At 33.9% G+C, this 17399-nt stretch overlaps 1 protein-coding gene and 2 long non-coding RNA genes across 3 annotated transcripts; 2 read left to right on the forward strand and 1 right to left on the reverse strand.

The window, feature by feature from the left end:
- The first annotated feature begins 1156 nt into the window (after nt 1-1156).
- On the forward strand, nt 1157-2457 carry LOC143602420 (uncharacterized). Its single transcript, XR_013147837.1, has 2 exons — nt 1157-1494; nt 2385-2457. It is a non-coding gene; the product is annotated as an uncharacterized LOC143602420 (long non-coding RNA).
- Nucleotides 2458-4193: 1736 nt separating this feature from the next.
- LOC143602415 (uncharacterized) lies at nt 4194-6649 on the reverse strand. The gene is made up of 4 exons (XR_013147836.1): nt 6553-6649; nt 6184-6445; nt 4382-4430; nt 4194-4282 (listed from the first exon to the last, which is right to left on the reverse strand). It is a non-coding gene; the product is annotated as an uncharacterized LOC143602415 (long non-coding RNA).
- Nucleotides 6650-10768: 4119 nt separating this feature from the next.
- LOC143602417 (B3 domain-containing transcription repressor VAL2-like) lies at nt 10769-17220 on the forward strand. Its single transcript, XM_077079529.1, has 13 exons — nt 10769-10900; nt 11503-11649; nt 12266-12347; nt 12445-12546; nt 12630-13141; nt 13621-13717; nt 13786-13960; nt 14052-14128; nt 14903-15260; nt 15336-15384; nt 15467-15580; nt 16282-16349; nt 16429-17220. Exons 2-13 carry the CDS (start codon nt 11525-11527, stop codon nt 17031-17033), a joined length of 2364 nt encoding a protein of 787 aa, XP_076935644.1. The 5' UTR covers nt 10769-10900; nt 11503-11524; the 3' UTR covers nt 17034-17220.
- The last annotated feature ends 179 nt before the right edge of the window (nt 17221-17399 follow it).

A 17399-nucleotide genomic window follows, 5' to 3' on the forward strand; every position in this document is an offset into this window, starting at 1 on the left:
CAACAAAATGTTTTGCATTCATTTGTTTGTCATTAGCACATATACATGTGAATCTGATTCTTATATGCTATTGTTTTATGCTACAGTTCTTGAAGACATTCTTCTTGTTTCTATGATAATTAGGTGCGCCACGTCTCACTTGTATATATCACGCCATCCTTGTTAATTGGTATAGTGTTTGCATACATCTGAAAGTCACTTTATGCAAGAAACTAGATATATACTGTGGTTATATACGTTTCATGATCATACTCCACACACTAAATTTTATAAATGATGTAAAGAGTTCGCATGAAATCGTGTTTCAAGTCAACTTAAAGTGATCTTATATGTGCTAGATAATAAAGTTGGTCTTGTGGTGACTTGAAGATGGTTATCTGTTGGAAAATGGGCTTTTGGATCAAGAAGACAGTAATGTGATCCAATGTAGTGCTGAATCCATGTTTCTTATATGCAATTTAAATACGATTGATCAGCTATAGAAGCACAACCAAATACTTTAATTTGTAAGTTCTCTTTTAAACTGAATTATGCATATTTACCATATGGCCAAAACCATTTGACCCGTTTACAGTTTTCATCAATTATGTTGATTCGAACCAGAATTTTAACATGAAATACAAATTATAGGATACTGATAGGGTTTGAGTTATCTTCAAGTGGCTCTTACATGTAAGTATGTGCTTCTTTTCCTCTTTGTAGTTTGTTTTCATCTATTTAAATGGCCAGGGATTGGCAATATCCGATGGATACCAAGCGTTTTCTAGAGGCCAGCCAGAAGAAAGATGAGGTATACCTCTGTTGCTTGAATCTTTATGTTACTTCATTTTATTACTATAATAATAATTATTATTATTATTATTGTTACTATTATTATTATCATACATTCCTATGGATCATGCTATACATAATGTTTGTTTGTGACTGAATTAGATGGAAGTTGTGATCTAAGAAGTTGAAGTTTGCTGCAGAAGCATTTTGCTAATAACTTTTTTTGAACGCTTCAGTTTAAGGTTTGCACATGTCAAATATATTAAACGTGCAACATATCTAGATTATTTAATGTATCTCTTTGAAGACTGAAAGCATTCTGGTAAAAACAAAGCAATTGCCTGAGAAATCATGAAGAATGCTGGTGTTCCAACCGTACCAGGAAGTGGTTGGCTATTAAAGGTAGTTTAGTTCATTTACATTTCAATTTTTTACTATATTTTAATACAAAGCCTTTTCAGTCATATATTTTCATTGTCCTATTAAAGCATTGAAGAAGGAATCAGGCTAGCCGATGAGAACGGCTTTCTTGTGATGATTAAGGTCAGCTGTAATATAGTTTCTAAAAATAGATGCATATTGAATATATTATACTAAACTTTTATGACTTATATAAAGTGTAAGTGTTCATATAGGTTTTATGATTTAAAAGCTACAACAGGTGGTAGAGGACGTGGAATGGGACTTGCAAAAGTACGTGAGGAGTTTGTGAAATTGGTGCAGGTGTGAATGATCAAAGAAAATGTTTTATATGCAAGGGCACTTTTGTAATTATGTGAATATGTTATGGTGTCGTTAGGAGTAAAATGTTCATGTTCTCCTTTTTTTTTTGCAGAGAGGAAGTGTTGCTTTTGAAAAATAATATTGCATTTAATGAGGCTATAATTGTTGAGAGAGGGCCAGGGATACAAGAAATTCAGAATCAAATTGTTGAGGTAAATAAAGTTTTCAAAAATCTTGTAGTTTTGGTTAATGGGCAGGAATAATGAGATTTGTTTTTGTTTAAATTTTAGATTGATTGATTTGTAAGGTTTTTGATTTGATTATTTTTGGGTTGAGGCAGGTTACTTAACGGCCAAATTATATTCCTTCGAGTAAATCAAGCAACTGAAACTAACACGCGAAGCTCATTCTTAAAATGGGGTGAGTGCCCTTTCTTCCTGAACCAATTGAAAGGAACACATCATTGATTCCAATTAAAAACGAAACGACACCGAAACCAAAAATCTTAACCCAACTGAACCCATTAAAATTGGATTTGGTCTACTGCATTATCTGTAAGAGTTTGAAAGATTTGACTTGTTTGCCCTGGTCTTTGTTTGGGTTTGTTTTGGCTCATGTTCATGAGTTAATCTGGTTGTTTTGTTGGATGTCCCATCAGTTGTAAACAAAGGGTATTTGACATTGAAATACTATTTGTTGGTCGCAATTACCTTTTTAACTTATCACATTCAAAAATCATGATTTATGTATATTAAACACTTTTTTTAAACTTAAATGTATTAAATTATTTAAAGAGCCTTACAACGTCATTTAATTATAGGTATGATACTTTTTAAAAGAAAATTACATTGCTTGAAAGTTTTAATTTAATTTGCTTCAAATATCAATAGGTTGCTTGTCTAACATGGTCTGGTTTAGATATGCCACACATCAAACCTAACTAAACTATAAATTTTGGTTTAATCTGCTATGGTTGAATTGCCCATTGATGAATTGTTTGGTTCGATTTATGGTTTTTTCCTTTCTGATTTGTTGAATTTTTTTCTATATCCTTGTAGCAAATATATTTTATGATCCCCCCCCCCAGTTCTTTTGGTTCCGTGTTCTGTAACACATATGCTTTATTTTACTAATGTATCAATGTCGCTCTTATCTAACGAATTTAATGTCCCCGCCGCATCGCGCAGGTTTCCCACTAGTATATATATATATATATACATATACATACATATATATATATATATATCACACACATAATAATATTCTTCGAACATGGCCGGCGACAAATACTCATCCCTCCCCCTTTCGCCCCTATTGTTGGCTGGGGGGCGGTGTTCCAAACAATTATCGCCCCATTTCGCCCAAAATAATCGCCCACTACACTAAGCCTTATGCTGACTTGAAAATGTAATGCAACGATTTCATTCTAGGGGGAAATTTATGTATTTGGTAAATGTATGTTGTTTTATTGTCACCTTTGTCGATAACAAAACGTATGCGCATAATTTTCATCAATTACCCATGTAGTAAACGCGTCTCAAGCTTAGGATTGCTTTGTAAATTGTCGGTTTTGAATGAAAAATGCGTACGAAACATGTTGAAGAAAATTTTGTTCATTCTAAGAAATCCTAAATCATTAATCAATCAACACGCGCAGACACTCTTCTCCTAATGGCCTTGCTGCTGCTATGGAAGAAATCGGTTGTCATGCCACGGTTTCTCTGCCCGATTAGTCAGTTAAAAAGTAGGCATATATGGTTAATCTGTGTTAATTTAATTGATTCTTCTTGTCTTGAGTGAGTTTTGATAAATAAATAAGTTGCAGCAGCAGGTTTCTCGTCGTCCGTGGAAGAAGAACCAGAAATGAAGGGTGTTTTCGAGGCGTGGGCTGCTGAACATGGAAAATCGTACAAGACGGATAAAGAAAAGGAGAAGAGGTTTGGTATTTTTAGAGAGAAACTGAGGTCCATAGAAAAGCACAACTCGTCCCACAGTGACGCCTGCAAGAAACAACTCACCAAGTTTTCGGATAAGACCTGGGATGAGCTTCAGAGTATCTATTGTCACACCCGACGACGCCCATATCGCAACTGATGCTGCTTATTAGTTAGTTGTTTAAGGATTTATATATCACTTATTCAGTAATCACTCGTTGCTGTTTTTGTATGTTTACTCGTGTTCTGACTGGCAGATTTTGTGTTTTTATGGAATGGTTAATGTTTAATGATTTTAATGTTAGCGGTTTCATTTACTGTTAGCGAACAACCATCTGGATGGGTAGAGGTGTTAATGGGCAGTTTGGGTACCGCCTAACTGGTCAGTTTTTAGAACAGGTTGAAATAGGTCGGTTGGGTTGACCCACAAACACTGTATATTCTTCTTTGAAAACAACTTACAACGATAGACACGTTAACTATATATAATGTTTTTTTAGATTTGAAGGCTTTATTCGCTGTCCCACGAGCCACCCCTGCCTAGTTTCGCAGTCAAAAAGGTTAAATAAACGAAGGAAACAGGTCTAATGGGTCACACGAATCAGACGTCCATTTGTACTTTTAAAAGCGTAAAACATGCCAAATCGAAGTTTTTATATCATATCTAACACCCTGGTAACTCACTAAAAGAACAATTGTTGTACACACAAAGTTCAGAATTACAATAAACATAGAGAAGCAGAAAATGCATATTAGTCTTTGACCAAAAGTCTAGATAAATCCATCATAGTTACATTCATAATGCATAAAAGTTAAAACAACATCCACAATCCAACATGCTGCTCCTTATCAATCTGCATAAAGATAACTAACATGAGTTATTTTACGAAACACTAGTTCCGACGATTAATGAAAAGAACAATCGACTCTAAAGCCTAAACTTAGCCGAGTACCTTTTGGTATGCTTCATCAAATGTCATAATTGAATTTTCGGCTTTTCATCTGCACAAGAAACAAACAAATACATAGACAAATAGGAGTTAAACTTTTAAACATAATAAAAGATGCATGATTAAAAAAAACCTATGAAGATTATAATTGTTGTCGGTCAACGTTAGATGAACATGCCCCGTTCATGTTCGGTTATGCGTGTTTGCGTTCGTTAGTTGTCATTCGTTTATGTTTGTTTATATTTTTGGCAAACGAGCATGTTCATTTTCTAAACAAATGAATCATTCTTAACGAACAAGAATGAACACAAAAGTTTCGTTCGATTAGTTGTCCGTATTCGTTTTCGGTTAAAGTTAAACGAACGAACCTGAACATGTTTCCGTTCGTGTTCGTTCCCATTTGTTTACCTGCATATATTTGACCGATATGACCCGTTTGAGGTCAAAGTCAAAGCATATTATGGTAGAGCTCGGGTCATTGTTCATTGTTGCGATCCTAATAACAATACTTATGAGGCTATAGAAACCTGGCCTATTAATTGTATTGTGTAAGCTTATGAACCTAATCAGATCCAAAAGTTGCCTCATTTATGTTATGATTATTATTATATCATAATCCAACTTTGATTCCATGTGTAAATGTGCTTTGTTTTTAATATTATTTTCTTCTCAACCCGTGTAATTGTGATTTTTTGAACAGCCATACCTACTTGACATGATTTTTCTTTTAAGGTTTGAAAACAAACATGTATAATATAATATAATAGTTTTGATATAAGATTCATAAAGAAGATTATAATTATTATGGGAAAAGTTAACGTTCAAATTAAATTAACGTGCATTGTGAGAATCAAGTAGACTAATTAATAATTACTCAATGATGCAATTACATAATTACTCTACTTGTATGTATAATTACTCTAATTGATTATCACAATTAGCACATTAATTTCATTTGTATTTGATCCAAACCCTAAGTTAGGGGTGTTCATGGCTCGGTTTGAAACCGCTAAACCGGCCATCGGTTTGGTTTTGCGGTTGGTTTTTTTTCTTAACTTACGGTCGGCTGGTTTGAAAATTTCCAAACCGTAGTGAACGGTTTGAACCGAAACCAAACCACATAAAACCGGACCGTATGATTTATTTATATGTATTTTTTTAATATTTCATAATATATATATGTGTGTGTATAAATTTATAACTAGACATATATAGTATTTTGTATTATATACATGTGTACATACATGAACACTACTAAATACGTATCAAAATATTGATAGTAAACAAAAAAAAAGTGTGCTAAGCCCAAATCGAAAATGCAAGAAACTTTAATTGGCCTTTTATTTTCTTAATGAGATTTTAAAAAAGTAAAAATCAGTTGTTTGTCAAATTATATAAATTATTATGAGTTGTACAATATTAACATATCATGAATTATTTTGGACATTTTGTATAAAGACCGAACAATCCCAAACCATGAAACCAAGCTGTTATAAACGGTTCGGTTTCGGTTTACAAAAATCAAAAAGCGTTACTAACGGTTTGGTTTGGTTTGACCTAAAAACTGCGAAAACCGAACCGTGAACACCTCTACCCCTAAGTCACTTCCTCTCCTGAAAAAAAGATGTGAGAGTTTGGGTGGAGACGTTGGTTCTGAAAAAAGTTTATTTTGTAAGTCATACTGATTAGACATTAAAAATATATTGATTTTTCCCCGATAACCGAATTATACCATCCATCCATCCATCCTTTAAAAGCAATGCATAATCAATAATAATAATAACATGAAACAATTTGATCTAAACCATGTCGTCCATGGGCCGCAAGCGCCCAAACAAGCCACGACGCTCTACAGGGGTGTAATCGGCGAACCGGTAGAGCGCAAACTTGCCCATAGAAGCATCTGGTGAAAGGTTGTGAGTTCTAACCTCCAGAATTGTTGTTTGAAAAGCGAAAACCTTCGCTCTTTCTCTTCAAGGCTTTCGTACACTTTGTCATGATCAATAGCCCATTCCTCGAATATAGCCTTCACGTCATCATCAGATACGTGCCGTGGCCGACGGTAATCTAACATAACATAGCATAACATAACATAACATAACATAACATAACATATAATTTAGGTTAATCATGCATACATACATGCATATACATATACATATACACGTATATACCTCTTACTGACTGGTGGTTGTGGTTGTTAATCCACAATAATCGCTGCAGGTGGACTACAACTGGTGATGATTTCTTACATACCAAAGCCATCACAAGTCCAAAGAGAGTGAGAGACAGTAAATGAATATTAACCCTATTTATCTTTTATCAAAATAGCCTACTCATCCACCCACCTATAGTTATAGTTAGCGGTGTGAAAAATATCCAAACCCAACCTGAACCCAAATAAGCTAATTAGGGTCGGGTTTAGTAGAGTCAAAAAATATTAATTGGCCGAATTGTTAATATGGTAGGGTTTCGGGTTCGTTTTTGGAAAAACTTCGGGTTACCTGATTATTGTTGATAGTTAACTTCAAATACAAAATTGATTAGTGTTTATAGCTCAAATCTTTCGTTGCCAATATCCACCAAATATTCAGTGGGGATCGAACATGGGTTTTCACTAAGAAACCTAAACCTTTCTACCACTCGGCCTTCTCTTTTGTTAGAGGGGAATGAGCACTAGTGTGGGTAAGGTTTGGGTTGTTTACCACATGACAAACTCACTCCTAACTATGTGGGTATTTTGCTAAATTACAATTTGTGACAAAGGTTTACGGTGTGTTTACATGACCATTGGAGTTTTTTGAAGAATTAAGTATCCATTAATAATCAATTTATTACATATAAAGAGTTAAAGACAATTAACTAACTATTCACCACATTTATTCACTCAAACATTTGTTTCTTTTAAAAAAAATTTATGTCCAATATAAAAATGAATCATTCACTGTTTTTATATATTTATATGACATGACATCTACTTTTTCTCTTTTCAATGCGTGTACTTAGACTGTACTTTTTTGTTTTAAAATTATTCTTTATAAAACTAACAAGCTTTAAATATCATAATTTAAAAACATTACACATAGATGATAATAAAAATAAACACATAATAAAAAGTTAAACATAACTAAAGATATGAAAATACGTTAATAAACGTTTCAAAGGATGTTCCACAGGAACAAACTCATCCTCCCAAATGCCATAAGAATCATCAGAATTGCGCCCATCCGCCCATGGGTAATGCAAATCCCAACTATAATTTACGCACATACAGTGATCCAGAGTTACATATCCAATCTTCGTGTATATGACTATATGAGTGCAACGACAAATGTTGCAATACCCATACTTAGGAGTGTATATGACTATATGAGTGCAACGACAAATGTTGCAATGCCCATACTTAGGAGTTTCATTGTTGGTAGAGTCTGGAGTTTCATTCTTATAGGAAAAATATTGTTCTTGAAATAGTGCATTAAAGTTTACACAATAAGAGCAGGCTATACCTATTGTATAGGTTCATATATATCATGTTCAACTTTATTTTTTGGTACAAATAGTATTCAACTTAAGCTATTGTTTTGACTAGTTTACTAACATAATTAATTTTACTTGTATTTTGTTTTGAGTTAATGGCCATTTTTTGTCCATGTGGTTTGCTACTTTCACCACTTCAGTCCAAAGCTAAAAATTTTATCAATCTAGTCCTCATAGTATTAAACATTAGCCAATTATGTCTCATCCGTCTAACGATATCCTGCTATGCCGTTAGTTTAAGGGTATTTTGTCTTTCTTCTTTTTATTTTGAGTTAATGGTCATTTTAGTCCCTGTGGTTAGAAACTTTTGCCACTTCAATCCAAAGTTTGAAAATTTGTCAATTTAATGTTGGGTTTAATTCAGTTTATAAAGGTCGTTCAGTTCAAGGATCTAACTAGCGAACACTACCTACTCGCCTAGTCTCCCGTCATTACCATGGTGCCACTGAAATTAAATAAAGGGGAGTGGGAACTGAACTCGGGTCACATGAAACACCAAGTCTATCTCTTACCATTCTACCACCAACTCCTTGTAATTAACTAAAACATGTGAAATGAGTAATGCCTCTAAATGTCCTTCAAGCATTACAACTTCCAATCATATATGACATTACTGTAGTAATGTTCATGCCTCTTCATGCCCCTATAATGTCGCAATGGATGCTTTTTGAGCGTTATCAAATCTTTTAATACCTTGTAAAAGTATTACCAATTTGTCCTCATCTTTAGCCTAAGGGTAATGGGACTTGGTTGAGTCCCAAGTGATCCAATTAAAATCCGACACATAGGCGATGACATGTTCCTAGATCAAGCCTCATAGGGTGTAGTGGGGCTTGATTGATCCACCCCCAAGTTTTTAATCCACCCCATGCTCAAAGACTTGTTCAAGCCCCGTGGTCCGGACCACTTGGGTCGTCCACGCCCCGGTTCACTTGTGTGGTGTAGTGGTGTGTGCGAGAAACCTATGCAGCCACCTAGATCACCCCCCTCAACCAAGCCCCATTACCCTGCCTTATAATTACATTAAAAACATATTTTTCTCTTTTTTATTTAATTTAATAATATATTTTTATACATTTATCATTATAGTTTCCCTTATCTCTACTCACTACTAATTTCAACAAATATTAAAATCTAAAATGAGAGCAAACAAGTGTTTTCCAAACTTACAAAAAATTCATTAATTTTTCTATTTTCTTAACTCACAATCACTCTTAATCTTTTCCTATAATTTATAAAATCCACTCACAAAAATTTAATGGATACGTTAGAAATGCTCTGATACATTATTTTAATTTGGGCTTTCTTAAGTTTTGTGAACCATAATGTTGGTGGTTTTCCCGATCTTTAAAGATATGGGGAAAAAATCATCATTACTCCACAGTGGTGGCATATGACAGGCAAGTGTTGTAAAGTTGAACATAAACTGACATACGTATGTTATTATAAACAGGTAACAACCTAAGTACCAACCTAGACTTAACAAGCAACATGCGTGAAAAAGGATGATGGTGATGTGGTTTAGTATTGTCACTACTATTGTATGCATGGGTTCATAATATCATCATGTTAAAGTTTATTTTTTGTACAAATGGTATTAAACTTAAAACGATATTATTTGGAATGATCATTAAGTAATGTTGTGTCACATCTGATCAAAATAGTACCAATGGCAATGGGCTTTCCTATTTGATGAAAGTTTTTGTATAAATTGATAGGTTGAGTATAAATATAAATTCTTCAAAAAATAGCAAAAGTTTGTACCAGTTTGGTCAACAATGGTTGAAGCATGTTTAAAATACTCTCTTAACTTAAGTATTTAAGAACCATTAGTTTAAATTATTTAAAAATTTGGTGGTTTAATTATAATTGATCAAAAAGGCAAAAATAGCAAAAGTTTGTGTACTCGTTGATCAATTTGGTCAACGAAGATGTTGGAAATAGTCATTGATATTATTATATCTATTAAGATAAAAGAATATCTATATTCAATAAATTAATCCATAAAATCACATCTCAACATCTCGGAATCATCAATACATACCCAATTAATCATCGATTCATCGAAAAAAAAACAGATTTGGATGGTTAATCGATCAATTTTTTACTTTTTTTCACGAAACCTGTTTTTGAGCATTTTATGAGCGTTTAAGGTTTTCGGCTAAACGTTTTAATATTTTTGCATCTGAGCGTCTCGCGTACCTATCGTACGTTAAGGCATTATCGTACAATATCTCGACCCAAGAAAAGTAACCCATTGCCAGTTTATGTTTACCCGCCACGTCTTTACATATATTTTTAGACTCTCGTATGATTAATTAATTAATGACATTAATGTTTTGTTTTCTGATCGTGTATGAAGATTTTCGGGTTAGTTAAACAAGTTTCTTTTTTTTGAAAGATCAACAAAGCTTTATATATAACTAGCCAGAGGCTAGAAAGATACAATCACCAAATTTTACAATCAACCCCAAAATAAACACCTACATAGCCAAAAAACAAGTAAATAATAAAACACCCAGCATCGAGAATCACACTTCCAGACCCATTTACACCTCAAATCTCCTCCAATTTTCCCAGGAAATGTTAGCTTTCTTCCCTCGGTTCTTAACCCACAAACAGCATACTATTAATCCCGATATCCAATATTATTATTTTCAACACAATACTAATATTAACCTTGAAAGTAATTAGTCGTAATAATAATAAGTGGTAGACCAGCCTGCGCACAAACACACTCCTATATATTGCTGTGCCGTAAAGCGTCGTGCATGCAACTCTTTCTCTCTCTTTACTATTTCCTCTTAATAATAACTTTAAGCATGCACTCTCTCCATTATTATTATTATTATTAATGCTTCTAACCGCCGTCAACAACCTCCGGCCAACCAACCAACCACCGTCTGCCACCGTCAACTTTCAATCCACCACTACCACCAGGTCAACGTTTGCTTTGACTTCACAACTTCACAACAACACAAACGAGTAAGTTCGATTGGCTGATTTTATCAATTTTATCAATTAGGTTTAAGTTTATTAAATAGATCTGAATTCGGTATAGTTTTATGAATTCGAGTGTTAGGTGGATAGGTTTTGAAGGTGTTTAGCTTCTGTACTGTTTTATTTAGGTCTAATTTTTTATGAACTAGGGTTTTTAATCGATAAAATCAGGTCTGCTTTTATCAATTAGGTGAATTGGAGTGTTGTAGTAGGTTAGTTTTGATAGATTTTGAAAGTATTTAGCTTCTCCTGATTAATCGGATTTGAATTAAGTCTAATGTTATGAATTAGGGTTTTTTTCAAATAAAATTAGGTATCTAATAGATCTAGTTATATGAATTAAACTGTTGTAGTAGGTTAATTGGATTGATTTTGTCAGTTTTTTAGCTTTATCTGTTGAATTGGATTTGAATCAGGTCTAATTTTTTGAATTACGGTTTTTAATCGATCAAATTAGGTCTGATTTTGTCAATTAGGTCTGGTTTTATGAATTGGAGTGTTGTAAGAGGTTGATTGGAAAGATTTTGAAAGTATTTAGGTTTTACGATTGAAATGGATTTGAATTTAGGTCTAATGTTATGAATTAGGGGTTTTTTTTCGAACTGATGTATGCGGATGGAGTCTAGGATATGCACGAATGAGCTTTGTGGAGCTTCGTTAGCGGCAGGTGAAGATTTTATAAAAGGTTGGGCTTTGCGATCTGGTGATTTTGCAAAACTTTGTGGTAAATGCGGGTAATCCTAGATCTCTTTGGTTTTCAGTTTGAAGTTTATGTTTTTTGATCTGAAGGTGGATTTGTTGTTATTTTATTAAATCAATTGGATTTACTACTAGCCTGCAGTTACTTGATTCCCTAATTTTATACTGTTACATTAAAGTTTACATTCTTTTGCATATTGAAACATGAATAGACCAAACTGTGACTGATTTTAGGTATTATTTTTGGAATAGTGAATAAACGTACTTAACCTATCTTCTTGTTTGGAAGAAAACTTGTTAGTCAGAATCTATCTTCTTTTTTTATTATCTGTTTTAGATTAGCATATCCTACGTAGGGTGAGCAAAAACAGAACCGTTAACTGAAAAAGTTAGCCATAATCGAACAAAACCGACGGTTATGATTAAGTGAAAATGATTAACCGACCATTCGGTTATGATTACGCTTAATGTGTCTTCATTAACCAACTTTAACGGAAATCGAACCGAACCTTGTATGTTTGTGTTTGTGTTTGTGTTTTTCCAAATTTTATCTCTCGATAACTGGAACCAAATTGAACCTTGTATATCATATACTATTTTCTGAAAGTTTTGAATAACCTGTTAACACTCAAAAGTTATATATTGTTACAGTACTGCTTATGAACAACTAGCATTCTGTGAATTGTTCCATCAAGAGGACACTGGTTGGAGAGAGTGTAGTTCTTGTGGGAAGGTAAACATGTACATAATAATAATAATAATAATAATAATAATAATAATAATAATAATAAATTGTTTTGGTAATGCTCTAATAATGTTTGCTAATTCAGCGACTCCATTGTGGATGCATTGCTTCTAGTGCTTTCATTGAATTACTTGAAAACGGTGGTGTAAATTGTGTCAACTGCTCAAATAGTTTCAAACATGACCCTGTAAGATCAACTTACACAAGTAAAAAAATATGTGTTAAAAGTTTAAAACTTTCAAATATTGATATATTTTGTGTTACATACAGAGCACAAGTGATGATAAGCCTGAAGAGTGTGGGATTTCAGTAGAAAATAGTGTTGGAGAAATTCGATCATCAACAAAAATGCTTAATTATGATGACGATGCATCCACATCACACATGAAACAAGAAGAAATTCAAACATCAACATCAATATCAATTTACAATACACCTTCTGAATCTGCTCATGGACCAAATGTTAAATTAAGAGAAAGTACAGGGATAAAAGATGTCCAAACAGAATTAACTATTGGCTTGGCTTCTTCTTCGCAAAATCCTGCTTTTGAAGACCGGGAATTGAGCAAACCATATTCTTCCATGCAACATGGGCCTTGGGCCCACCATATATTGCCCAAAGTGCCCAAATCCATCTTTCCTCAAGGATTTGATGCAAATTCTGGTATGAGTTCACAGATACGGGTTGCCCGACCACCTGTTGAGGGTCGGGTAAAAAATCAGTTGCTTCCTCGTTATTGGCCCAGAATTACAGAACAAGAATTGCAGCAGATATCTGGAGAGTATCCTTTTCAGTTTTACCTGTTTGACCCGTTTACTTACGAAAATGTCGATTTGGGTTATGGTTTTTCTCTAACCAGTTAAAGGGAAATGGGTTAAATAGGTTGAGAGTTTCCCATTATAGTTCTTACAGTCTAATAATCATTAAATTCTTTATAAATGAGATTATAATTGTAAAATTAACGTTTGTAAGTCAATCCAACATGACCCAACCTAAAGTTATAGGTGATAATTTTGAACAGTTTGCTTGTCAAATTAGTGAGTCGAAAGTCTCCCAAAGTGTTTTCATACAGTTAATACCTCTAAATCGATTTATTCAAAAAAACTGAATTATTATTTTAGCAAGATAGTTTGTTATACTCTTATGTTAAAATGGACCCCCAAAAAAAAGTGGACAACACAACCCGACTTGACTCATATTACATTTACATGTTTTGACCTGTTCACAATGTTATAATTTCCTTAATTCTGATTCTCTAAGTTCAAATGCGACAATTGTTCCACTTTTTGAGAAGGTTCTGAGTGCCAGCGATGCGGGTCGAATTGGTCGTTTGGTTCTTCCAAAAGCATGTGCTGAAGTAAGTGTACGCCATTAACTTATTAAAACTTTTAAGTGATGCTTGACTAATGTTTGACTACTATACAGGCATATTTTCCACCTATTTCTCAACCCGAAGGACTCCCATTGAGGATTCAAGATGTTAAAGGAAAAGAATGGTTATTTCAGTTCAGATTTTGGCCTAATAATAACAGCCGAATGTATGTTCTAGAAGGTGTCACTCCTTGCATACAATCTATGCAGTTGAAAGCTGGGGATACTGGTACTTAACTACTTGTTCTATACCCCCAATGTTATTAATTACCTTTATAACCCTGTAGTTTCTTATATTTGATTCTTTTGTTACTTTCCAGTGACATTCAGTCGTATGGAACCTGAAGGAAAGCTTCTTATGGGCTCCCGAAAAGCCTCCGTTAACACATCCGTTCAGGTAATTTACTTGCAGATAATATATCATAGATTAAATTACATAAATGGTTCCTGTTGTATGGCAGAAAGTATGAAAACAGTCCCTGTGATTCAACAGTTACTGTTTCATGGAGTTTTATAACATATTGTTCCCTTGCCTGTTAAGACTTTACTGCCCCTTTGTTTAGTTAAAGAAAAGACCATTTACTCTTTTGAAAATCTCACTCTTCTATAGTGTTACCAAAGAAAACTAAAAGAAAACATTTTTACCTATAAGGACAATATAGTAAATTAGTTACAAACTTTAAAGACAGTGAGTTTCAAAATACCCTTTTGAAAAACTCACTCTTTTAAAGAATTACGAAATATATAAATAAAACTATAAAACATTGTTTTTTACCTATAAGGGCAATATATAGTAAATTAATTACAAACTCTAGGGGCTAAAAGAATGAGTTTCAAAAGGGCAAAATTGTCATTTTTCAGATTTTACCGTGGGGGCTATTATGTATAACGTATAGAATGTATAATCAGATTAGGGCCACAGGCTTATTAGGTTAATTGGGGTTCCTTTGTAATGTTTATATATTGTAAAGAACCGTATTGAGTAATAACCAGCTTAGTCTTTCATAATCTTACTTAACGGTCAAGGGACATATCGCTAAAAATTCCATAAAATGACGACTTCCATGATAAATGACATGTAGGGACTTCTTCGTGATTGCTGCCATGTTTATCTGTTATCTACCATGGAGTATTTTGCAACATATAATCATTTTAATGTTATTATAAACAGGATTCCCGTATACCTACAATGCATAGTGGTATGAACGCCATCGAGAATCTTTCAAACATGAACGATTACTCTAATCTTCTTCAATCACTGAAGAGAAACACAGATTCTCATCTAAACTTATTATCAAAAAACATGAACTTGCCTATTGGAGATTCCAAGTCGAGGGCAGATTCGTCATTTCAACCAGACAAAAAACGAAGCAGAAACATCGGGTCAAAAAGTAAACGATTACTTATGGAAAATCAAGATGCTCTTGATCTTAAATATACATTGGAAGAATTACAGGATATGCTAAACCCAGCCACTGTGCACCCGAGTATCGTCACCATTGAAGACCACGAATTTGAAGAATATGAAGTAAGTAATATTAATAATTTTAATTTGCGCATAAAATTATTCTTTATATTCTTCTTTTTATTATTTTTTGGTAGGAACCCTCCAGTTTTTGGAAAGGGGAGTATATTCACTGTTCGGTTATCTGGGTAAGAGTTTAATATAATAATCCATTGAATCATTGTATTTTATATCTTTTTAAATATCATAATGTCATATATAACTATTCAGGGAGCAAGAACAGTGGGCCCAATGTGATAGCTGTTCAAAATGGCGACGGTTACCAGTTGATTTTCTTCTTCCTGCCAAATGGACATGTCAAGAAAATATATGGGACGGGCCCAGGTTATTATTATTATATTATTGTTATTATATATTATTTTCTTTTCATTTTGTTTAGGCTTGTAAAAGAACTGAACGAACAAGAACACAGTATGTTTGTGTTCGTTCCTTTAACTTTAACCGAACGAACGATCAAATAAGAACAAGTAAATGAATGGGGTTTTCTTGTTTGTGTTTGTGACTACATTTTTTAAAAAATGAACATATTCATTTAACTTTAAACTGAACAAGCGATCGAACACGAACAAGTAAACAAACGGAGTTTTCTTGTGCGTGTTCGTGACTACATTCATTAAAAAGTGAACATGTTTGTGCTTGTTTATGTTTTGTTAACAATATAAACGAAACATAACAGAGTTAAAACCAGTTGAAATTAATGTAAAAAACAACGCGCTTGGCCTAAAAACTTACAAAAACTAGATTAAGTTGTAATGGGCCAAAAAAGAAGTTAAATGAATATATTAACGAACGTAAATGAAAGAACGTATATGAAAGAACTTAAACAAACGTAAACTAATGAACAAAGCAAACAAATTTAAATGAACAAAGTTAAACGAATGTTCATGAACATAAATGAAAAAACAAGACACATGTTCATGTTCGTTTGTATAAGTGACTGAACAAAATTTTTTGTTCATATTCGTTCGTTTATTAAGCAAAAGAACTTTTTGCCGAACTGTTCACTAATGAATTGCCATTAGCAGGTTTTCTTGTCTCGCACCAGATGAATTAAACCCTAGAGAACTCGAGCAGCTTCTCGGGATGATGAAAGGTATGAAATGAGCATTTTTGTAAAAATGGCATATGTGTTTGACTCGTTTGACCTGCTGACTTTTTTGTGTCTAACTTAGAATATCACAAGTGGAGGAATACCATGAGCCATAAACCAGACCAAGAACAGGGACCGAGTGGACCGAACCAAACTGAGCCATCGGTTGCAACCACCACCAAGCACCCAAGGCATCGCCCAGGCTGCTCATGCATAGTCTGCAGTCAACCGCCAAGTGGCAAAGGCAAACACAAGCCCAACTGCACATGCACCGTCTGCATGACGGTCAAACGCCGCTTCAAAACCCTAATGCTACGCAAGCAACAACACCAATCAGAACGCGAAGCCGAAATTGCAGAGAAAAGTCAACTCAAACTGGGCCCCACCACCAAGGAGTCAACGGAAGTCAAACAGTCAACTTCAGGACAACTAGACTTGAACATAGATCCTCATCGTGTACAAGACATTCACGCATCGAGTACACCCCATGTAAGCATGATGAGTCTTCTCCAAGCCGCAAATCAGCCACTCGAGACATATATGAAACAAAACGGTCTCACAAGCTTGATATCCGAGCCACAGGCTAGCTCTGGTTCCCAACCATTGCCACAAGCTACCTCGGGTCCTTCACCTACGGTTCAAGAGGATGAGCCTCAAAGACCTAACCATAACGATAACGGTTCGTAAATTATGTCCACTTGATGGAATATTTTAAAGGTTTTTCATAGTTTTGGGATGAAAAATTATATCTTTTTTTCCTACTTTGTGAAGTTGATGTGTTTGTTGTTGTACAATTTGAGTGAGGTGTTATATTGTTATGTTTAGCCACAAGTTTATGTTTGAATATGTAACCTTAATGTTGTATAACATATGGGACTGATTTTTTGCATGATATATGAATTAAAAGTGTGTTACAGTTTTAACTTTTTTTTTTAGTTTTGATTAGTAGAGGTCTCGAGATTGAATTCGGTTTTCACTGGTTTTCTGTATTTAACACGTTTGTCAGTGCAAATTGTGTTTTTTTTATATCATTTTACGAATTTTAATTAATAA

The sequence above is a fragment of the Bidens hawaiensis genome, unplaced genomic scaffold (assembly GCF_021521415.1).
Source record: "Bidens hawaiensis isolate Kalapana, Puna unplaced genomic scaffold, B.hawaiensis_p1.1 tig00058904_1, whole genome shotgun sequence".
Taxonomy (NCBI): Eukaryota; Viridiplantae; Streptophyta; class Magnoliopsida; order Asterales; family Asteraceae; genus Bidens; species Bidens hawaiensis.